Consider the following 24,273-nt stretch of genomic DNA (forward strand, 5'->3'; position numbering starts at 1 on the left):
TCTAAAAGGAAATGTTCCCTTTTGTGAGCTCTTTTCTATTCACACAGTCTCCTACTGCTATCATGTGCTGTTTCCCCCCTTCCTCTTCTAACCCCTATAATATTTTATACTTTTCTAAAAGAACATATCTCATACTGACTTATATTTTAATTAGATATGTATTGTATCTCCAGTACTAGATTACAAGCTCTTTAAAAGCAGGGACGATCAAAGTGATGAATCACTAAATCCTATTCCTGAAAATATTATACTATATGTTAACAAACTAGAATTTAAATAAAAACTTGAAACATTAAAAAAAAAAAGCAAGGATGATCACTATGTATCCTAAAGTGCCAATACAAAGTCCTATACATTGGATACTTGATAAATGTTGTACCAATAGGTAGGACTTCTTACAAATCAAAATATATTAACAATGATTTCCAGGCTCCTGCCTATCTTGTTCAACTACAATCCCTGATCTCTTTCAACTTATTATGTGTGGCCTTTTGTAGTTCATGTCCTAGCATTAAGCTTAAATCATCACTTCCTATCTTATATTATACACTATATTGCTTTTTTGTCTCAAGGGTGTAGTATTAACCTTGGAATATGAAGGAATTCTACCTATTTGATACGATCACTTTTTATTTTCTATGGTGCCACCAAATGCGAATTCTATTTTCTACTCATTTTTTCATTAATTTTACAACAGAAATCACTAGCAAATACACAGGAAAAAATGTAGTTCTCACTAAAATAACAAACTATAAATACACTAAAGAAATAATTCCAAGTTCCACTATTTACACTTACCTGTCCCCAGGCATACATATTGTTATGAGTCTGGGAAGGGTTGACTTTTGAAAGCAGGAAACGAGCCTTACAAGGGGAGAAGAAATAACATTATCCATTAAAAACAGATTTAGTCAATATGAGCTGAACAAACACAGTATGTAACTTAAAATCAACTTTATTTAATATGTTTTAATAAAACTAATTTTATTAAAAAGCAACTTTTAAAAAATAAACTAATTTTGGAAATATGTGGGCCACAGCATGTTACAAATAAATGTACCCTCTTCTCTCCAAGCTAAACACTCATAACAAATAATAAACTGCTGAATCCAAAATTCAGCATATAAAATTTATGTGTGCAACAAGTATAAGAGTTGTGTGAAATTTACTAAACACTTGGTCTGAAACATCAGAGATTAGAAGTACCAAAAAGTGACCTATATATTCTTTTACTTTAAACAATGACTCTCAGGGATCCCTGGGTGGCGCAGCGATTTGGCGCCTGCCTTTGGCCCAGGGCGCGATCCTGAAGACCTGGGATCGAATCCCACATGGTGCTCCCGGTGCATGGAGCCTGCTTCTACCTCTGCCTATGTCTCTGCCTCTCTCTCTCTCTCTCTCTCTCTCTCTGTGACTATCATAAATAAATAAAAATTTAAAAAAATAAAATAAAAATAAACCATGACTCTCAAAAAAAAATAAATAAATAAATAAAAAATAAACGATGACTCTCAAACTTTCTTAAACTGTAGGTTTTTCCATAAGACAATTTACTCAACACTTTAACCATCTATCCACTAAATCTAATCAACAGAAAAACCAGAATAAAAGGAAAATAGCACTACACATGACAACACATCAATGAGAAAACTAGGCATAAATTATCATGTCATATAGGCAGTCAATCTTTTGAAATTTAGTACCACACAAAATCTTTTTCTACTCTATGAGTAAGCATTTTAATACAAGAGCACTGGCTCTAGAGTCAGAACACCCAGATCTGAATCTCAGTTTCTCCCCTACTGTGTTTCCTTGGCCACAATAACCTAAGTTTCACTTTTATTATCTGTAAAATGGAGATAACAATATGACTGTTTTGAGGATCAAATGAGATAAGGTGTGTAAAGTACTATCAGCTTTACAAATTCTCCATACATGGTAGCTCTTATTACAAATATAATAAAACCCGAAAAATAACCGCTATCATTTCTGAGTAACAGTTGCTGATATTTATCACATAATTTATAACACTGTGCTAGGCACTAGAGATATAATAATGAATGAAGCAAGGTCCCTGCCTTTAGCAAGTGAAACAAACTTGTAATAACCTATAGTTAATTTATTATAACTCTAACAAAATTACAAGGGAGAAGTAAGAAGTATTTTAAGAGTATATGTTAAGGGATCTTAAACCAAGCTTTCTGAAAGGTCCTGAAGAGCCATGTATATTTGTAACGTAGTTAATCCTTGTAATTCTAAAAACCACAAAGCCTTTTGTAATACAATGCTTTGTAATACATGACATTTTCTAAAAACTGAACTGACAGAATGAGGAAAACAGAAAAAATTATGTTACCACAAACTTCATATTCATTGACTTTTTCATTAAATAAGCAGATTTAAAACAATTATGCCAAAAAAGGTACACTAAATTATTTTCCAAATTGTTCTTCTTGCTCAACTAAAGCTGACATAGCACCATAACATCATTCTGGCTCTGTTACTAAATCTGGGCTGGTGGCAGAAGGTGGGAGAAACTGCTAGCTTTAGGCAACTGGCCCATAATAACTACTTTGCTCTCAATGCTGAGGCAAAAACAAGCATATTTTCCCTTGTAAACTTTCTTTCTACCTATCTCCTTTCTCTTTTACTTGCCTTATGAAGTAGTCTTTTCATATTAAAGTCAGAAGCAAGTGAGAACAACTCATTACAAGACTAACAACAAACAAATTAACTGTACTTACCTGGCTACCTCCATGTTCAGTGTCAATGTACCTTGGCATTGGAAATCTGGAATGAAGAATCTCTTGTGCATCATCCACTGGGGCTTGTAGAAGATGGCGGAAATTTTCATATTCTGGCATGTCCTGGTATCCTGACTTGCGCCACTGTGCGATGGTCTAATTTTAAAACAATGAAAGGAATTATTACTTTCAATTTCTTGCCTTTCCAAAAACTTTAAGAGGTTTTTTTTTTTTTTTCAAAAGAATTGATCCTCAGAAAATAAGAAAATTATAAATTATTATTTCATTTATCAGTTTTTAAATCAAGACATTTGGGATGCCTGGGTGGCTCAACAGTTGAGGATCTGCCTTTGGCTCAGGGCATGATCCCAGAGTCCCAGGATGAGGCCCACATTGGGCTCCTTGCATGGAACCTGTTTCTCCTGTCTATGCCTCTCTCTCTGTGTCTCTCATGAATAAATAAATAAAATCTTTAAAAAAAAAATAAAAATAAATCAAGACATTGATTTTGGTATTCTTGTGTACATAGATGCAAAAGTAGAATATTTCTTCTCCTTTAAAAGTAAAAAGAAATAATAAACCAGAAATAATTTTAAACACTATGTTTATATTATTAGCTGAAAGCTATCTACTTAAGTTTATGATAAACAAGGGGGATTTTTGTCAACAGAAGATTTCCCAGAGACTTGAAAATTAACTGCCTACTATATAAAATCTTTATCAATGGAGTAACATTCTGGCAAGATATATAAACATATAAACTTGAGGAATGATAGCAGTAACATTATAAAGATAATATATGTGTAGAAGAGCATCTGAATCAATTCTTTTATTAAAGGAAATGGCTCCAAAAGCCATGTAATTAAATCATCCAAAAATTTAAACTTGGCTTGGTTTCTAACTTAATTGCATCAGTCAAAATATATACTCTATATAGCTTTATATTCTGTATTTAACAGAGAAACAGTCATGTGCATTTCCAATTTCTCTGTTAAGTACATTAACAAGCTATTTTTTTTAATTACAAAAAAAAGCAGCAAACTACCTTACTGTCATTAGGATAGAATAGACATTATTCTTAAAAATTAAAGGACATTAGTATTGGTAGCAATTAAAAATAATAATCAATATATCTTTTAAAAGGCCTAGATAATGTTACTTAAAAGGATATTTTGAGTAACACCTCTACTATTATAGTGCAAATCTTTTTTTTTATAGTGCAAATCTAAAATCATTTACAATTAAAACAATTTGAAAAATAAATCTGCATGTTACTAGACTAACTAGAATATAAATTTGAGTGTGGGTCTGTGAAAAAAGAAACTCAGTATTTCTCAAGGCATCCAGAATATAATGCTTTCTTATACAGAGGAAGCATTTAATTATTGGCTAAATGAATAAATGCAGGAATGGAGAAAGTTCTGCTAAATACCTGGATTAAAGCTTAATGGCGGGGCACCTGGGTGGCTCAGTGGTTGAGCGTCTGCCTTTGGCTCAGGTCATGATCCCAGAGTTTGGGGATCGAATCCCATATCAGGATCCCCATAAGGAGCCTGCTTCTCCCTCTGCCTATATCTCTGCCACTGTCTCCGTGTTTCTCATGAATAAATAAAAATCTTTAAGTAAGTAAGTAAATAAATAAATAAATAAATAAATAAATCTTAATAGCTACTCAAATATTCTGCTCTTTTCAAGTATGTACCATTCCAATCAAATAAAGGTATAAGTTTTAACTCACTTATGCTTTAAATAAGTTTTCAGCTCATGTGGAATATTTTTTTAAATACTTTAAATACATTAAATGGAATACTTTTTAAATGACTAACATGAAACAATGAGAGAACCTGCCTACTAACAAAGGCTTTTCTCTTCTCAATATCTCAGGTAAAACCCCAAAGTATGGTACACCTATGTATACATCAATGCTCTTACTTTCACAACACTATGCTTTATGTAAAATGCATTTATCCAATAGTACGTGGACAAATGGACAAAATAATCACAGGTAGATCAACTCCAAGTGCCATCTAAAAACCTGTGGTAGAAAGAATTGTATTTTATACCTATTTTATAAAAATAGAAATAAAAGTTTATCCTGAAGGAAGCACTAGCTATATAGTAAGGAGGGGAAAGCTTCCATGAATAAAAACTTTATGACACATATATGCATAGCTTTAAATGCTATGGAATCTTACCTCACCATGATAGATCAAAATCTGGAAGAACGTGTCCATGAGAAGAATGCGATCTGCAAGAATGCTGCTGCTATCAAGAAGAACCGGCTAACAGCAGAAAACAGAGAGAGAAGAAGAAGATGGAAAAATAAATTACTTAAAGTTACAAAATCGATCTTTCCAGAATATTTTAAAAATTTTAAGTTTATATCTTATAACTTAAAAACATCTTGCTATCATGAATTCTTGCAGTATATTTTTTCTGAGAAATCACAAAAAATGGAGGTAACAATGGAAAAAGTAGAGCCAAGAGGAAATCAGTGTTAACTCCTAAGGCTGATGATGGCTCCATTTAGTGAGAGTGGAAAGGCTTGGGAAAGAGCAAATTTGGAGACGGAATAGTTCTGAATAGGAAATGTAATGAGCTAATATACATTAATAGGAAATATAATGAAGCCCGAGCTAATGACATAAATTTGGGTATCACACACATTAAGATGGTATATGCATCACAGTATATGTCTACACTACAGAGAGAGAGGACAGAGCAAAAGCCAGAGATGGAGCCCTGGAACCTGCCAACACTTAGGAGATCTGAAAGGGAGAAGTCAGCAAAAGGAGACTGAAAAGGAACAAGTGGTGATTAGGTGGAAAACCAGTAGGTACTGCGGGTGTAAGAGAAATTAAAAAAAAAAAAAAAAAGGTTTTCAAGGAGAATCCTCATTAGGTAAATGCTACTGAGAGTTCTGGCAAGATGTAGGACATTGGTGGCCTGGTAAGAGTTGTTTCAATGTAATGTCAAGGACAAGAATCTGAATAATGTTGGTTGAGGAGAAAATGTGAGGTGAGATCATCATACAGACAAGTAACTTTCTGAGTTTAGCTACAACTGAGACCAGAGAAATGGGTGCTAATTAGAGAAAATGTGAAGTCAAGGGTGGTTTTGTCTGTTGGTTTTTAATGTAAATATTACTCAGGTTTCTGTGTTAATGAAAATGATCCAGAAGAAGAATAAGTCATGATTGAGGAAAGAGGACTCCAAAAGCAAATTAAGTAAATGAAGCTAATGGGATTCATGAATGAAATGGAAAGACTGGAATTTAAAAGAGGCAGACAGGAGGGATTGTGGGATTCCAAACTTCTTCTAAACACTAATCTACATTTTCCAGACACCTACAATTTACATGTATTACTCTGAAATCAGAAAAATCTCTAAAACTTTCTTTCCTGATTCAAAGAAAGAAAGACCAAAACTATACGACCAAAATACATAGCTAGATCATCACATTAACAATATATATTTTCTAGAAAAGCAGACACTATGACAAACTACTAAAAACAATTATAGTAACAAAATGTTTTATACACTATTTTTTACAAAACAATAAATAAAGGCATCATGAGAGATCATTCATCAAGAGATATTATATTCTCTTTATGCTGACCATCCTTAAATATTATTTTCAAATATAGTCACTAATACTTTTAAGTGGCCAGACAATTTGAAGCACAAAATAGAAAAACTGTTTGACAACTGGTTAAAGTGGGACAGTTTGCTAAGAAATCTAAATGGATGACATTAGATTTCTAACCTTTCTAACTATACATCTTTATAATCAACTGTATCCTATGTTCAAAAGGGTTATAAGAGAATGAGATTATATTTAAGCAAGAAGCTTTGTTTAGACAGAATGTCCTAATTATCAGACAATATACTCTGAATAAGTTACAGGTTCTAGATTCATCATTACATCTGGACCCTGTTAAAGACATAATAATTACAAGCCCTAGAGGATTTGATCAACCAAATAACTAGATGATTTGATCTTAAGTCTCTTCCACCTCACTTTTTATGTTTTTTAAATGATTTTCTAGTGCAACCTGGCATATAGTAAGCACTCATAAATTTTTTAAGTGAATATATAACAACTTCTTGAACTAAATTCTTATATTTAGTAACCATCTTCCAAGAAAAATTTGTTTTCACTTTTTAATGACACACATCACAGCAACAAAACAAATTGTTGTCTTCTGTCTCTCTTACCTCTGGGGGTCCACTAAAAGAATATGCATACAGAATGGGCTGAATCATGATTAAGGACTGGGTCAAATCTTGACGCATAAAATGGTGACGATAATATGAACTCTCATCGGGACTATTGTTAAAAACTTGTAAGAAAGGAGATCTTCTTAAATGAAACATAAACTACAAGAAAAAAATGTGAGATAGCTTTTACTTATTTTATTGCAAAAAAAGTTTACTATTATAAAAGCATTTGATTAGAACTATTAAGATAATAAAAACAAGTTATAAGGACATTCTAAATTGTATTCTTAAGAATCTCATTAATGGTCTTTATCAGTTACTTAAAAATATAATTCAACAACAATTACAAAAATGAAAGTAAAAGAGATGACTCAAAAGGAAAACAAGACTAGGAACAAAAAACTCCTTGCTTGGAACTAAGTTATTCAGATGCTGATGCTACATGGTACATTATCAGCATTCTTTGTTTTTATTCCTCATCTCTCTGGCCACTATCTCTGAATCTTTTTTATTACTATTCCTTACCACCATCAAAAGAGTCTAAAAGAACGTAAAAATAGATTAATAGATTTTCTATTTTATGAGAGTTCCCAAAAAATGCATGGGGAAGGGTCTGCATTGATTTAAAAAAAAGAAAAAAAAAGCACCTACATACATTCACTTGTTTCTCAATATTTAAGTTCTTTCTCATTCCTAAGAAACATTCTTTAGACTTTGTTTCATTACTTCTTTCTCTTTTCAATTTCCTTCTATCCACTCCTCAATATGAAAGAGATCAAAAAGGGGAAGAGTTTGGCCTAAACAAAGGACAGCTACATTGTGCTTTGATACAATCAAAGGGTCTCAGATACAATCAATAGAATCAGCTTTCCAAAGAACTCTCATTTGTCTTTCAGTTACTTTTCTACACTTCCCTCAGCACTCAGGGCTCAAGTGCTTACATGATGCTCCTGTCTGGGACTCATCCACAGGTCTCTCCCAGCACATGTCACTCAATGACATTATCATTCCTTTTCTTTCTTCTGTGATCAGAATTCATGGAGAGGCTGTCTCATCCCTTACCACTTTAGCTATTCCTGTTTATTCACAGCAATATGTAATTGGTAAATTTGGGGGTAAATATTTTAGAAATAAAAACCTTCCTTAAATTTAGTCTATGTTACCTTTTATAAGAGTGTTTAGAAACCACAAAGAAAAAAAATTTTTGTGGGTCCTCTGCTATTTCCAATAGAGGGGGAAAGATGAAAAGCCCCAATCTCTTGGGAGATCTATTAACTATTAAAAGCCTAAAAAGAAGGCATAGAGTTGGAAGAGAAAAGAAAGAAAGGAAAGTGTTCAGCATTCAGTCAAATACTAAGGCTAATGCCCTCAATCTCTTTCCTTTAAGTTTCTGCTACTAATATGAGTCCTAAGAAACGTTTTTGCTTGACTTAAGGCAAATAGACTTTGCTCTTTCCTACTTCTCCAAAATTGTAACCAGAGATTTAGGGACATCTCCCTGTATAAACATGAAGTTTCTACAATACAGATCACTGAAAGATTTTCAAAAAAAATAATAGTAGTCCTGAAAAGAGAGTTAAAGCCTTAAGCAAAGTGTTCACGGGCAAAAATTTGAATTTCCATGTCTCAATATAATCCTCCTTCCAGACTAAGCTAAAATGCCCTCTTCTAAAAAGATGTATCACACCACTTACTTGGAAGGATTCCTGTAAGTTTCCCTTAAATTTTGTGTATATTTTACAGCATTTCTCCCCTTCTGTTCTGTTAGGTATATTTCAGTTCTCACCCTTCAGACTGAAAGCTCCTTGAAAATGAGATCCGTGCCAGTCATCTTTATTCTCTTAAAGTTCCCTGCATATAGACCTCAGCTGAATAAATGTTCTGTTAGTCATCACATAAATAACCTAAGCTTTTAAAAATATCAACCAAAATAAGACAGGTAGATTCCACTGCCCAAGAGGCAAAAGTTCTCTAAGATAAATCAAATTAGCTTCTTTTCTATTTATTTGGTATATCCCCATAAAATTGTTCTCAGGTAATGGTACCATGCTGTAAAAATAGCTGGTTGGTCAAGTTACTTCCTTTCAGTACTACTGTAATTAGATTCCTTATATCAAATGGAAAGCTAATCGGCCTCACACCTACTTCTACCCCAGAGTAGGGTTCCAATGTAAATTTCTTTCACCAGAAATAAATGATTCTTTTGAAGGCAATCATAAAAATACTATACACCTTTCAATGACTACTCAAGCACAGTATCAATTTCTTAGCTATCCCAAAACTTAAAACATTACCAAAAAAATAACCTAATATAACAGGTCCTATATTCTTATACAACAGGAAAAGTGAGACTCAATACTATTGTCAACACTAAGAAAAGAACATGGACCTTTTACCTACTCACCTGTGGATAAAGGGAGAAAGTTTCTGAAAATCTGAAGGAACTTGGATCATCTTTGTGATACTCTCCAAATTTCTGACACTAAATAAAATAAAATGTGTTAGTAATATATTCCCTGGCATACTACTAACCCTCCTACCTATACATATTCTATTTTTTAAAAGTTATTATTCTTGGGGCGCCTGGGTGGCTCAGATGGTTAAAGCATCTGCCTTCAGCTCTGCTCATGATCCCAGAGTCCTGGGATTCTCCCTCTCCCTCTGCCCCCTTCACATTCATGCACATGTGCTCCCTCTCTGTCTCTCTCTCTCTCAAATAAATTTTTTAAAAATTTTTTAAGATTTTATTTATTTATTAATGAGAGACACACAGAGAGACTCAGAGAGAGAAGCAGGCTCCATGCAGGGAGCCTGACGCGGGACTCGGTCCCGGGTCTCCAGGATCATGCCCTTGGCTGAAGGCGGCACTAAACCGCTGGGCCACTGGGGCTGCCCATCTCAAATAAATAAAAAATATTTTTTAAAAAAGTTATTACTCTTTAGAAAGTAGATACTTGATATGGGATAAAACTGGAATTTATTTATATACTTATCGAGAAGAATTACACCCAACAAAATACACTTGAATTTAGAAACAAACAATACATTGGCTCCAATGCAGTAATAACTCATTTTCAAATATTTGGATTTTTTAAAACTGTCTCTGATAGCAAACAGAGTTCTTAGATAATGGCCAGAGAGTTCAACATGTGCCCTTTAAGACTCTGCCTGAAAAGGACAACAGCCTACTAACTGGAAGATGCAACTATCAAACTACCATAGTGGTTACAAAAGCAAGCTGATGGTATAAAACTCTACAACAGAAACAATGCAAAGAAAAAAAAAAAAAAAAAAGCTGAGGAAAAGAAAGTATGAGACCAACAGTAAACTGGTAAACAAAGAATAAACACCACGGCAGAAATTAGAAGGATATTAAGGTAAATGGAGGCACATACACTGGTGAACGAGAAATAAGCCCTCCACAATAATGTGACAAAATGCAACTAAATAACTGAGATAAAACTTAGGAGAAAGTGCTTAGCACAATGACTAACAGTAAGCATTCAACAAACATTAGCTTTCTCACCTTGTTCTTGAGCAGAGTCTCGAATATGAAAAAATTTTTATAGTACTTATGCAATTGGTCTATATCCTGGCAATGTTCAGCTTAGTACTCACATATGGTCAAGGGTACAAAAAACAAGTTAAAAATAGCAAAGGATTCACTGCTATACTTAGTGCAGTTGCATTTGCTTCCTAAAATGTTTAACTATATGATTTATGTAATTATCTGTGCTGTATAGAGCACATAAAAAGGCATAATTGGCTTGATCACGTTTTTGGCTTCCAAGAAAAATCGTATCAGAACCACTGTCATGCAAAGAATAGCAAAGCTATTGTTGTAGAGCTAATCCTCAGAAAACAGATCTTGGTATTTGGAAATAAGAGTATTGTTGTCCTTAATGCCCTCTAATAATACTTCACTGATGAACTTTGATTAAGAGAGTAATCTTGGGCAGCCTGGGTGGCTCCGCGGTTTAGCACCGCCTTCAGTCCAGGGAGTGACCCGGAGACCCAGGATCAGGTCCCACATCCGGCTCCCTGCATGGAGCCTGCTTCTTCCTCTGCCTGTGTCTCTGCCTCTCTCTCTCTCCCTCTGTCTCTCATGAGTAAATAAATAAAATCTTTAAAAAAAAAATAAGAGAGTAATCTTCATTGGACAATATAACCACTAGCTTTATGTGGCAATTTAAATAAATTGAAATTAAATAGAAATCCAGTTCCTCAATTGCACTAGCCGTATTTCAAGTGCTCAACAGCTATATATGAGTAGTAAGTACTTCCATAACAGTGCAGATTATACAACATTTCCATCATTGCAGAAAATTCTCCTGAATTGTTGATCTGAATAGCAAATACACCTGAAATCTAAAATGTCAAATACACTGAAAAGACTCTGTGAGCAAAACCAGTAGTCATACATTATTCAGAACTATTGATCACATAACATTAAATATACACATTTTAAATTGTGCCTGGAATTCTGTTAAAATAAAGCATTAGGAAAATCTTACGTTATGGTTAATGAGGGTAATGAAAACATTGTTCACTTTTATGCTTGGCTAACCAGGGATGTCCAAAAGGCTAATAATTTTTAGAGTGAGATGTATTCAAACTTATGTCCAAAACTTTTGCTTGTATAATGAACATTTATTTTCATATCACTATCTAATCCCTCATTATTAGCATTTATCCTGTTATAACCTTAGATTAAATTCTTAGAGAGAGAATTTCTAGGTAAAAGGCAGTTTTTAAGCTTCTGATATATATCATCAACTGCCTTCTCAATATAAGGTAATATAGATGTTTATAGAACTTGTACAGTTCATACTCCAAACCTTCAAGCTATGAAGCTGTCCATTTCCCTGAATACTAACCAACTCTTAAGCATTATTATGTTTTTCTAATTCTTACCCATTTGATAAATAAAAATTATCTTGCTCTATTTTCTAACTTTGATTATAAATAAGATTGTTAATTTTTTCATATGTTTACTGGTTTCTTGGATTCCTTCTTTGGCTAATACCTTGTTCAAGACATTTGCTCATTTTTCCCCAAATCTTACTCATTTGTGAAAGCACATATATATAAAAATTTCCATATTCCATTATATGTATAAAAATATACATATATAAGTCATACATACAAGTTGACATTAAATTTTTGTAATGGTACTTTTGCCAAATAGATCTTTTTCATTTTAATGTAATAAAATCTTTCTAAGTTTTTAAAGATTTATTTTAGAGACAGAAAGAGAGAGAGAGAGCAGAGGTAGAGGGAAAAGTAAAGAATCTGAAGCAGACTCCCCACCAAGTGCAGAACCCAACATGTGACTAGATTTCACAACCCCGAGATCATAACCTGAGCCAAAATCAAGAGTCAGATGCTTAACTAACTGAGCCACCTGGCTGCCCCCATAATAAAATCGTTGAATATTTTTATTTAATGGCTCCTGCTTTTTATTTCGTGTTAAAAATCCTTCTGTATCCAGGGGTGCCTGGGTGGCTCAGTCAGTTAGGCATCAGCTCAGGTCATGATCTCAGGGTTGTGAGATCGAGCCCTGTATCAGGCTCCACACGGGGTGTGGAGCTTAAGATTTTCTCTCTCCCTCTGCGCCTCCCACCATCCCTCCTAAAAAATAATAATAATCAATTAAAAAAAAAAACATTCTTTTATATCCAGAAGTTAAATGTGTATAACTTGTTTTTTGAAAATACAGCCAAACTTTACCACAGTTAACAATACAAAATTTGCATAATATGTACATACATATATTTCTAATCTTTGAATTACTTAAAAATTTTGAACACTTATCAAGTGCCCTAGCACTGATTACTGGAATCTTGAGAAATAGTCCTTATTTACAATCTAACCAAAACACTAATACAGATGGGAAGAAAAAGTCTGAAGTATAAAGGAGGTGTCTCAAAGATCCATGGTTGGAGTTATTCAGAAGGAGTAAGATTGGGCAGATAAAGCAACAATAATACAATTTTCTTGGATGAAAATATCAACACAAAAAATCTAGTCCTGTCTTTAATTCAGTAACTATATACACATAAAGGCAGATACATATATGAGTCCTAAAGGTCAAAGCACAATCTCTATAAGAAAATGGTAATGGCAAATATGATCATCGTTATAAACAGTACAACAGGAGAGCCTGGTTGGCTCAGTCAGGATCTCAGGGTTGTAAGATCTAGCCCCCCATCAGGCTCTGTCCTAGGCATGGAGCCAGCTTAAGATTCTCTCTCTGTTCCCCTACTCCCACGCTCTCTCTCTCTTTCTCTAAGAAAACACAGAAAACAAGAAACAGCACAACTTAAGTGCCTGGTTTCACTGGTATAATAAGGAAAAACCTAGCTGGGGTAGGATTTGCTGGAAAGTTCCAAAGGTTTTAAACAAAAGAGATTTCCTGGACCAGATAAACTGTTTATCCACTGTAGCTAGCAGTACAGCTAAAAGGAAAACACAATTTGTGGTTAGTGGGTAAACCAAAGGTCAAAGATGAAAAAACAAAATCCAATATCAAGTTTAAGTTGTGAAAAAGGTGTCATTCAATAGAAAAAGTCAAGAGTCAAAAAAGTAAAGAACAAAAATGAAAAAAGGTAAGGAATAGGTCCATGAAGATGAAGGTGGGCACAAGATGGACCCAAACAAGAGACTCTGGATGAGGGGACAAAGCATATGTTGAAACCAATAGCTTAAATGATTATGACCAAGGGGAGCGAGGGCTTACATTAAAAGTGTCAGAAGCAAATGTGGCACAGCACCAATCTGGCCGTACATTGCCCATTACCTACAAAAGAGTTTTTAAAAAGATGTTTGGATTTTTTTTAAAAGATGTCGTTATTTTAGAGAGAGACAGAGACAGAGCATGAATGGGAAGGGCAGAGGAAGAGGGAGAGAGAATCTTAAGTAGACTCCACGCTGAGCACAGAGGCCAATGCAGGTGACTCCGAGGGTGATTTCTACTCACTTCTTACCACCATGACCTTGGACAGAACCTTTTAACCTCTAGACGCCCTGGTCTCCCTCTGGACTGTTGGGGTGCGTAAGATCTCCTTTACAGAGCTTTTAAATGACAGGCACACCTACAAAACCATTAATGCCATATCTGGCTGCAAAGTAAAAAAATAAAGTGTAGCTCTTGATATTACTTGTGTAGACATATTTCATTGCCTTTATTTGCCTATCTTCAGAAGAGCACAACATGTCACAATGCGGGCTTGCTGATCACTGGAATCAAACAATGGTTCATTTGGTGACCCAAAGGTCCTTTAGGAGGAAACAAAACGACCCACAGGTGCTGTACTGAGGATCTGTGATCCATGCAACACCGTGTTAGGTTTCGGCTGGAGGATGCAATGGGAATATAAAAACAGCCTACAAGTGTGACTGAGCTTTTGTGTATGCAAGCTTTATTCCTGATAATAAAAAAACATTAAATATATATATATATATTTAAAAAAAAAAAAACGAGTCCCACATCGTTGGGACTTTCATGATTCTGAAATCATGATCTGAGCTGAAACCATGGTCAGACACTTAACTGACTGCACCACCCAGGTGCCCCAAAAAGAGGTTTATTTTTAATGAAAATAAGCCTGAGTCATCAAGAAAAAAGAAAATAATTACATTCACTATACCAAATTGAGGAAAGAAGTTTGTTAGTATAATTTCATAGATTTTTTTCCATTGGGAAAAAACTATAAATAGTACCTACAAGGTACTATTAATCCCTTCTCTATTTGTGTTATCACTGTTACAGCTGAAATTTTAGCAGTGCACAATCAGTACAAAAAATGAGTCTTAGAACAGCTTTTATAACTAAGGTTCATTGGTCATCACCTAGAGTTTCACTTCAACTGTATGTTAATGTGATTCCATCAATTAGAAAAATGTAAAGATTACATTCTCACCACTTTTACTATATATGAGGGTTTCTTAGTCACTAGGAGTTCTTTAAAATCTATAAAAATGTGTTTTTTGAACTTTGCATACCATATGATGTCAGCCACAGTGATAGATGGTTTCCAAGTTACCTGTTAGCAATTTCTTTTATTTTTATTTATTTTTTAATTTTTTAAAAGATTTTATTTCTTTATTCATGAGAAACACACAGAGAGAGGCAGAAACATAGCAGAGGGAGAAGTAGGCTCCCTATGGGGAGCCCAATGTGGGACCGGATCCTAGGACTCCAGGATCAAAGATGCTCAACCACCAAGCCACCCACGTGCCCCAGCAATTTCTTTTGGCCATTTTTCATTCCCATGTGGCAGTATGCAGTAGTACTATGCTCATTTGGAAAACTCCAATCTCAGTTTTTGACATATGACAAGGGAAGCCACCAATAACTGGTGTAAACAAACTATTTTGCACAGAAAGCAGAACAATAGTCTGACGATATCAGCCCCTCCCTCAAATTACCTCCACCAACTTCCTCTTACCCACATTTGCCAAGTGACTTATAGGAACAGACAAACTATATTGGTGTGGCAGAAAATAATAGTAAAATTTTCATCGTGCTATGACTCTTCTATTCTCTATTCGCAAAACCCTTGCACTGCTGTTTAATACTACAAAATTGCAGAATGTGTAGAAGTGAATTATAGTGTATGTTTTTGTAATTTTGTACTTTTTGTAACTCATTTAGTTCTTTACAAGGCCATTCTGTTTTATACGTTAATAGTGTTTGTGTTTTACAAGCATGTCAAACAATATGGCAAATTTTGAAGTTCAAGTGTGAGACAGAATATTCTAGACATTACCCCACAGAGAATTCTGAAGAATTACAATCTTCTGAGTCATTTCACCACATTTAAGCAACAAGGGACACAGAAAAGATCAATCTTTACAATGAAAGCTACTAATCAGTGGGGTTTTTTTTTTAAGATTTTATTTATTTATTCATGAGAGACAAAGAGAGAGAGAGAGAGAGAGAGAGAGAGAGGCAGAGACACAGACAAAGGGAGAAGCAGGCTCCATGCAGGGAGACCGACGCGGGACTCAGTCCTGGGACTCCAGAATCACGCCCTGGGCCAAAGTCAGGCACTTAACCACTGAGCCACCCAGGGATCCCCATCAGTGGGTTTTTATGTGAGCTGATAACCCAAGTTGTACTTTGTTTTGTGTCACATGAGATAACCTACAAATGTAGTAGTAGTTCTCACAAAATGGCAAAAGCACTCTACTACAAATCACAGTCATTTGGCAAATAAAGGTGCTGATCACTTCAAACACTTTCTTCTCGAAAGAACAAGGCATTTAGTAAAACAAAGTCACATCCATTGAAAAGGCTCAGGAAGCAAACTATGTCAGATTACTAACTTATTACCCTGAAAGGAAAAGTCAGGGCACCTGAGTGGCTCAGTTCATTCAGCAACTTTGGCTCAGGTAATGATTCTGGGGTCCTAGGATGGAGCCCTATGTGGGACTCCTTGCTCAGCTTCTTCCTCTCCCTCTGCCTCTGCCCTTCTCCCAACTCGTTCACACGCTCTCTCAAAATAAATAAAATCTTAAAAAAAAAGAGAGAAAAAGTCACAGAACTATAATAGAACCTAATAATACCAACATGTAAAATTAAAGTAAGTAAAATGCTAGGATAAGATGCAGTCTGAGGGGTGTCTGGGTGGCTCAGTTGGTTAAACTTCTGACTCTTGGTTTTGGCTCAGGTCATGATCTCATGGCTTGTGAGATGGAGCTCCATGTCAGGCTCCACGCTTAGTGGGGAGTCTGCTTAAGATTCTCTCTCTCTGCCCCTCCCCCAACTCATGTACTGGCATACTCTCTATAAAATAAATACTTAAAAAAAAAGATGCAGTCTGATAAACTGAAAATGTTCCATTTTAAAGTAATACAATAAATGAATGCATTGATAACATATCATATGATGCTGAAGAAGTTTATGCAATCAGCTAAAAAATAACAGCTTCTCTATTTAGGTTGACGAGCCAACAGATTTCACTAATGTCATGTCAAACTGCTAAATGATAGTGCAATTCAAGAATATATTTCCACAGTCCTAAACTAGCAAAGTCAAAATATATTTAATACTTTATATTCCTATCTAGAAACAATGGTTCATCTTGGAAGAACTGGGTTGGCATTTGTACTTATGGTGTTCAAGCAGTGGTTGATTTGATGAGAAGTTTTATGACTCTTCTTGTAAAAAGACATGCTGATGTTAAAACACTCCTTTCACCACAGACAGGTGTTAGTATAAAAACACCCGTGAAAGTAAAGTAAAAGAAAAAAGTCCTGGATGATGCTACAAAAATGAGTAATTTTATTAAACAAAGATTAGTTCATTGAAGAATACTTTTAAAACTACATGAAAATCTAAACAAAGAATGCAAATCTTCCTGCTACAAACAGAAATCTGATAGATTAGCAGAGAGTTCTTAACAGTTCTCTTTAGCCTATTTGACTAAAATAATAGGCAAGAGTTTGCTGAGTAAAAAATGGAACATTAAGAATAGAACTTAATTAAGCATTCTAGGTTAAAACGTTAAGTAGTGGGTTCCTGCCATACTAAAAACCCAAGTAAATCAGCATTATCAATAATTTTACTAACACACATTTTGCTAATAGAGATCCAGATAATCAAGGCCCACCTATATTTTTGTATGTTAACGTGCATAATTTTTAAATCACAGTTAACTTCTCAATAAAATTAGAAAACTAAAACAATAGCAATGAAGAAAAATATGCAAAAAAAAAAGCAATAAAAAAATTTACAATAATTTAGGATTAAATTTGAAACTAATGTGGTAACAGCCCCAAAACAAGAAAGAAAGAAAAAAAGTTACTTAAGTGTCACTCTTTTAAGGAAAAAAGGTATTTTAGTTTACTGGAAGAGAGAAATGTACCATTCATTACTATGCCTTTCTCAGCAACTTGAATCAAAATTCCTCATACAGTCTTTCAGTTAAACTGCTAAGTATGTTGAAAGAAATCATAAGCAACAAATATGACAAACGAAAGTATATATATTGAGAAAAGTACATTGTTTACTTCTTACCAGTCGAATGAGCTGTCTGTCTAGCCATCTAAGTACATCTGGTCCTTCCTCTGTTTCTGCTCTATAGATTGCCAGCCGGGCCATAAGAATGGCAGCTGCTTCCTGGTCAAAAGACGCAGCAATGTTTTGGATTTGAGTTTGGGCATCTGCCCAGCTAAAGGCAAGAAGAAAGCAGAGAGATGCTGCTGAATTATTAAAGTCACAATACCACAGTTGGCTACTACACAGACGTAAATTAAAATGATGCAGAAAATTATTTCATATTTGAAAATTCCAACATTATCTAAAAAGTCAGCATTATTTAAAATCACTAATAGTTTCAGTATAGCATTATTTTTCAGAAAAATATATCCAAACCTAATAAAGTCTTCTAAAGTAATTGCAAAGATAGATCTCCAAACACATTCCTTAAGACATTAAGATTTTTACAAGTATAAAAAGAGCACACATATATGTATAGGTTTACATGTGCACAGAAATACACAAGTCTATGTCAGACTTTTCAATCTTATTGCTCCAATTTTCTAAAGGCAGAAACATGGAAATACAACAAAATAAGAGTTTTCCTCCAGCCTAAATAATTCTCATTTACTAAGCTGGAAAATGAACAAAATTATCAAAAAATGTTTTCTCATTTTGTCTTTAATTCAATTATTAATGATAAAATGATATAATTAAAGTTTCTATATATTCTTTTTCCCTCCATGCCCATCACCAATTTTAGCCCATTACCCATCCACCTCTCTTCCAGTAACCCTGTTTGTACTCTTTAGTTAAGAGTCTGTTTTAGGACTAAGAACTTTTTCATTGAAAAGTAATGCTATTAATTATTGTGCTATATTATGATGTATGTATATATATGTACATATTGTTAATGCCTATGAAAGGATAATGTTTATTAGTTTTGCTCCTCCTCTCAGAAGAATATGGTAAATAAAAGAATATTTCAAAGAATGTGTCTTAGGAGTCATTTTTTAAATGGCTATACATTTCCTAACAATGAACATCCAATAAGCTGGATTAAAAAGAAATAAAATGCAGAACGCCTGGGTGGCTCAGTGGTTGAGCGTCTGCCTTTGGCTCAGGGCGTGATCCTGGAATCCCGGGATCAAGTCCCACATCGGGCTCTCTGCATGGAGCCTACTTCTCCTCCCTCTGCCTATGTCTCTGCCTCTCTCTGTGTGTCTCTCATGAATAAATAAATAAATCTTAAAAAAAAAAAAAAAAGAAATAAAATACTATTATTATAAATGTTCATTTCCTAGTTACAGATGTTTCTCAAAACAGAAACCCAGTTTGGAAACATGACTCAGAATACTTTTGATATGATAATTTAATCTCTAATTAATACAACCTACTTCCTAGCGATGGTGGTCACTCGGATGCGTCTCTGCCCACTTGAATGCTGATACTGAGTCACAAACTGGATTGCACCACGCCCTCCTTGAGGAATTGGAGCATTATGCTATGTAAAAATAAAAGTAAAAAATAAGCAAAATCTATTACAGTGTTTTTATAGTTACCCTATTTAATGAAATTCATTCTAAAATCAATAGAAGGATGATTGTTTCCAGTGCAGACCAAAGAGTTGTGTTTTGCCACATAAAAGAGAAATGGATCTGGGAAAGGGGAAAAATGATGAAGCATAAGAGAAGTGAGTCCAGCTAGAATATCAATTTCAAGTAATAGATAATTCAGAAGGATGTGAAAGGACGAAATAAAGGGAGAAGTATAAAGAAATTAACAGATACACAAATGCATAAGTAAGGCAATTTTGCAAAATAGTAGCTGGATAAAGAGAAATTGAACCAAGTCCTTCACCTTTCAGTATACGAGATGAAAACAGAACTTTTAGGAAGATAAATCATATGATGAACAGATGACCAATAGAAAACTATTAATGAGAAGACCCCAATAGTAACATATAATAATGATCCTCAGAAATAGCAAGTGGTCAATAAGAGAAACTTTCCTTATGATCTTTGACAAGAAGCATTCTTGATTTACTTATTTTTTTGGTCAATAAAAGCTACTACTTTTCACAAATTTGGATGGTTAAACAAAAAAATTCCTGTACCTATCTTATGAAGGTTGATCATCAATACTTTGTGATTCATTTTATGCCTCATAACTATTGGTATGAAAGTCAGTAAGTTATACATTATATCGTCTTTAATATAACTTCCTCTTATACCAGAAAAAAAACTTTTCAAATATAGGAATCTTTACCTTACAATCTTTTTCTATGAATTTTGATATATTAAACATTCTTGTAGGGGTTTCATATATCATTATAATACACCTTGTGACAACTAGGAGGAGCCTGATGCCTAATTACAAAAATGCATATCTAGAACAGAATTTTTATTTATGCTTCAATTTTATATTAAAATAGAAAAAAAGGAAAACTGAGAATAAAAGTTGGGTTGCCCAATATTGTGCATTTGCAGGTTTCCTTAACATCTGTTTCGGTTACAGTTTATCCTCTCACCAAGTAGTTTAGCTTGAGAAAAAGAATATGACAAACAAAAATTCCAAACATAATAAGCTTCGGGTCTAATTACTATTGGAAAAAAATATGAAATATCTATGGCCTAAATTGAGTATTTCAAATATAAAAGTCATACCTGATTGACAACCTCAAAATATATAGCTAAGGTTGTAGTGGGGCTGAGCCCACATATCTTCCATTGACATGTGCCACCCGTTCCTATCTCCTGTAAAAATAAAATATAGTATGTTTGAAAAATAGAGAATACAATTTTTTTTAAAGATTTTACTTTCAGTAACCTCTACAACCAATGTGGGGCTCAAACTCACAACCCCAAGATCAACAGTCGCATGCTCCACCAATTAAGCCAGTTAGACACCCCCAATTTATTACTATAATATATATTAAGGTAAAAAGGGAAGGAAAAAACTGCAATAAGAAAATTGCTTCACATTTCTAACTAATTTAATGACTGTTAAAAGCTTAAGATTTTTAAGTCATAGAAATATGTCATGAAATAATATTAAGCAATTCTTACAAAATAAAATTATAAGATAATTCAAATTCTTGCTAAGTATTTTTTTTAAGATTTTATTCATTTATTCATGAGAGACATAGAGAGAGAGGCAGAGACAGAGGCAGAGGGAGAAACAGGCCCCCCACAGAGAACCCAATGTGGGACTCAATCCCAGGACCCCGGGGATCACAATCTGAGCCGAAAGCAGATGCACAACCACTGAGCCACACAGGTGCCCCCAAATTCTTGCTAAATATTGATACAAGTTCTTCAATATTAAAGATTTTAAAAGTATATACCATTTAATGAAGTAATTACAATTAACGCTATCTTTCTATCCAACTATTTGACCTGTGTAAAGAGGTACCGATTTAACACATAATATGGGCACATATGATAAAGGTTCTCAGAACAGAATTCCATAATTTAAGCAGTCTGATTCCCCAAAACACTATTCTTAGATATTAATTTTTACCATGCAATCTGCTTAAAATTAATTTTTAAACACTGTAATTTTAGAGATGATTACCATCACCCTCTCTATAGCTACACAATTCTACCACTTTAAAGTACATTATTTGACCACTAGATGGGATAACAAAAAAAAGAAAGGAATTAAAATGAAAATCTGGCTCATTTGCTTACTTTGTTGGAAATCCTAACAGACAAAAAAATTCAGATTTCACTTTTAGAAGTCTCCAAATTTCCAAATCACAATTGTTGGGGTTTTTTAGGCATACTGGGGCAAGTAATAACTTAGGCATAAAAAATACAGAAGACTGGTAACAATACAAAGGTTTAAATTTGCGGGTAGATGGTAAAAAGGACATGCAAAAAAAAAAAAAAAAAAAGAAACCACAAATAGATTATACCAGTGAAAACTGAACCACATTCTACTGAAAACTTAGCCCACACAAACAATTTTGAAAGAAATGCTATAGGCTGCCACTCCAAGTCTCTTGTTGGCCTGCCCTTTAAATTAACTGTATTTTCTTTTTAGACTAAAGGTCTCTTACATTTTCAGATACACAAGGTCCTTTAGAATTGAGAGACACACACGGTCCAATAGCTCCTGAAATCTTTATTTCCCTTGAGGTCTGCAATGTAAGAATACAGAGAAAACTTCAGTATACCCAAAGATAAGCTCAAACATATACTCAAGTATATAAAAATAAAGACATTTTTCCATATTTAAAACTCAAGTCAATGAAAACATACTAATTTAGAAATAATGAATCATTGGGCACTTCTAGATTGATAACTCCCAAATATAAAATCTAGCCCTGACCTAACTTTAATACTCTATTTCTACCTGCTCATAAGAAATCTCCATTTTGAAACCTCACTCTGAATTCAAAATAATATCATATCCCAAAATCATTATCTTCTATTTTTCTTTTTTTTTTTTAAAGATTTCATTTATTTATTCATGATAGTCACAGAGAGAGAGAGAGAGAGAGAGACAGAGAGAGAAGCAGAGCGAGAAGCAGGCTCCATGCACCGGGAGCCCGACGTGGGATTCGATCCCGGGTCTCCAGGATCGCGCCCTGGGCCAAAGGCAGGCGCCAAACCGCTGCGCCACCCAGGGATCCCTATTTTTCTTCCCTTAGAAAATGTGTCACCAAGACTGGTTTCTTTCCAATCTCTACTGACACCAAAATTTAAGCTATTGTTTCTATCAAAAGATTTTAAAAGCCTAATTCACTTTTCCTGATATTCTTTTTCCTGACAAAGTGATTAACATTGTCAGATGAATTTTACCCGAAACATTGTTCATTAATTTACAATGGCTTCTTCTGCCTGGACATGCATCGCCAAACTACATCCAACCACACAATTAAAACTATTTCCCTTACATTGCAATAAAAGCCATCCACTCTCACTGGGAAGTTTCCCCAAATATATCATGCTGGTTCTCACTTTTTTACCTCTCCTCATATGGGATCCTAACTAAAATGTGTTGTCCTCAACCAATTTAAATTCGTCCCTCTTTCAAAACCACTGTAAGACACTAAAAAACCATTTATTGTCAAGAATAAATTGTGTCCTGCAAACATTCAGGTTTCTTCCCTAAACCTTTCTATGACTTCTATAATCTACTGTTATTTCACTCTATCACAAGTGTTAATCTTATCTTTCTATCAAAACTAAGTTTCAGGGCACCAGGATGGCTCAGTAGTTTTTGTTTTTTAAGTAGGCTTCACGCCCAAGGTGGGGCTTGAATTCATGACCCTGAGATCAAGAGTCACACACTCTACTGAGTCAACGTGGTGCCCCAAGTTTCTTTTTAAGGCAATCTGTGCCTTGTATATCCCTTGAGATCTCTATAATTTCCTTGGTTAATGCTGGAGATAGAGCAAGCATTCAATAAAATAAAAAGATTAACAAGATTTTATTTAATGGAAATTCAAAATCAATGTGTTTATAATATACTAGTAGCTAACACTAATCCTTTGGGTTTTCTTTTTTGTTTAAAGATTCATTTATGTTTTTTTTTTTTTTTAAGATTTTACTTATATATTCATGAGAGACCCAGAGAGAGAGGCAGAGACACAGGCAGAGGGAGAAGCAGGCTCCCTGTGGTGAGCCCGATGCAAGACTCGAGCCTAGGACCCCAGGATCACAACCTAAACCAGAGGTAGATGCTCAACCACTGAGCCACCCATGTGCCCCTATTTATCTATTTTAGAGAGAGAGTGTGGAGAGGGGAGGGACAGTGGGAGAGAAAAATCTCAAGTAGACTCCCCTCTGAGTACTGAGGCCAACACAGGGCTCAATCCCACGACCTAAGCTGAAACCAAGCGTCAGATGCCCAATTGACTGCACCACCAAGGTGCCCCAAGCCTTTGGATTTTCTAAATCCAAATTTGAAATGAATGACAGAAGTGAGTAATATCAATAACCTACCAACCATTAAACAATTACTAATTATCCAAATGGAATAGAACGGGTTTCTCTTAAATTAGATACTAATTCCTACAATTAAAAAAAAATCTAGTACTAACGTAAGCAAATTAAAAAGATAAAGCACACTTTAAAAGTTTAACCCTATATAAAGGGAAAAAAGTAGTTAAATGAAATTTTACCTATCCAGTATCTTCTTCTCTAACAATCACTTGGAAATGCTCAAGTAAACATTTCAGGTACATTTAACAATAATACATTTTCTGGTAAAATCTCTAATTCTGGTTTTCAATATAAAACCACCACAACTTTTAAAGCACATATTGAATTTGATTAATGATATTTTAAAATTGTGGTGAAGCCTACAAACTTC

The 24,273-nt window shown here is 34.4% G+C and overlaps 1 protein-coding gene across 7 annotated transcripts in view; it reads right to left on the reverse strand.

Annotated features, from left to right (window-relative positions):
* The window catches only part of SEC23A (SEC23 homolog A, COPII coat complex component), an 85,371-nt gene that overhangs the window by 37,890 nt on the left and 23,208 nt on the right, over nt 1-24,273 (reverse strand). For 4 of the 7 annotated variants that reach the window (XM_038544555.1, XM_038544556.1, XM_038544560.1 and 1 more), the window contains exons 11-19: nt 22,013-22,093; nt 20,616-20,705; nt 19,347-19,453; nt 17,989-18,142; nt 9,370-9,447; nt 6,963-7,124; nt 4,940-5,026; nt 2,745-2,900; nt 799-864 (exon numbers count right to left, since the gene is read on the reverse strand). In XM_038544555.1, coding sequence (XP_038400483.1) covers nt 799-864; nt 2,745-2,900; nt 4,940-5,026; nt 6,963-7,124; nt 9,370-9,447; nt 17,989-18,142; nt 19,347-19,453; nt 20,616-20,705; nt 22,013-22,093 — 981 coding nt within the window. The remainder of the gene's footprint in view (nt 1-798; nt 865-2,744; nt 2,901-4,939; nt 5,027-6,962; nt 7,125-9,369; nt 9,448-17,988; nt 18,143-19,346; nt 19,454-20,615; nt 20,706-22,012; nt 22,094-24,273) is intronic. The other 3 variants (XR_005363161.1, XM_038544559.1, XM_038544558.1) reach the window with 1 other exon arrangement.

This window comes from Canis lupus, chromosome 8 (genome assembly GCF_011100685.1).
Source record: "Canis lupus familiaris isolate Mischka breed German Shepherd chromosome 8, alternate assembly UU_Cfam_GSD_1.0, whole genome shotgun sequence".
NCBI lineage: Eukaryota > Metazoa > Chordata > Mammalia > Carnivora > Canidae > Canis > Canis lupus.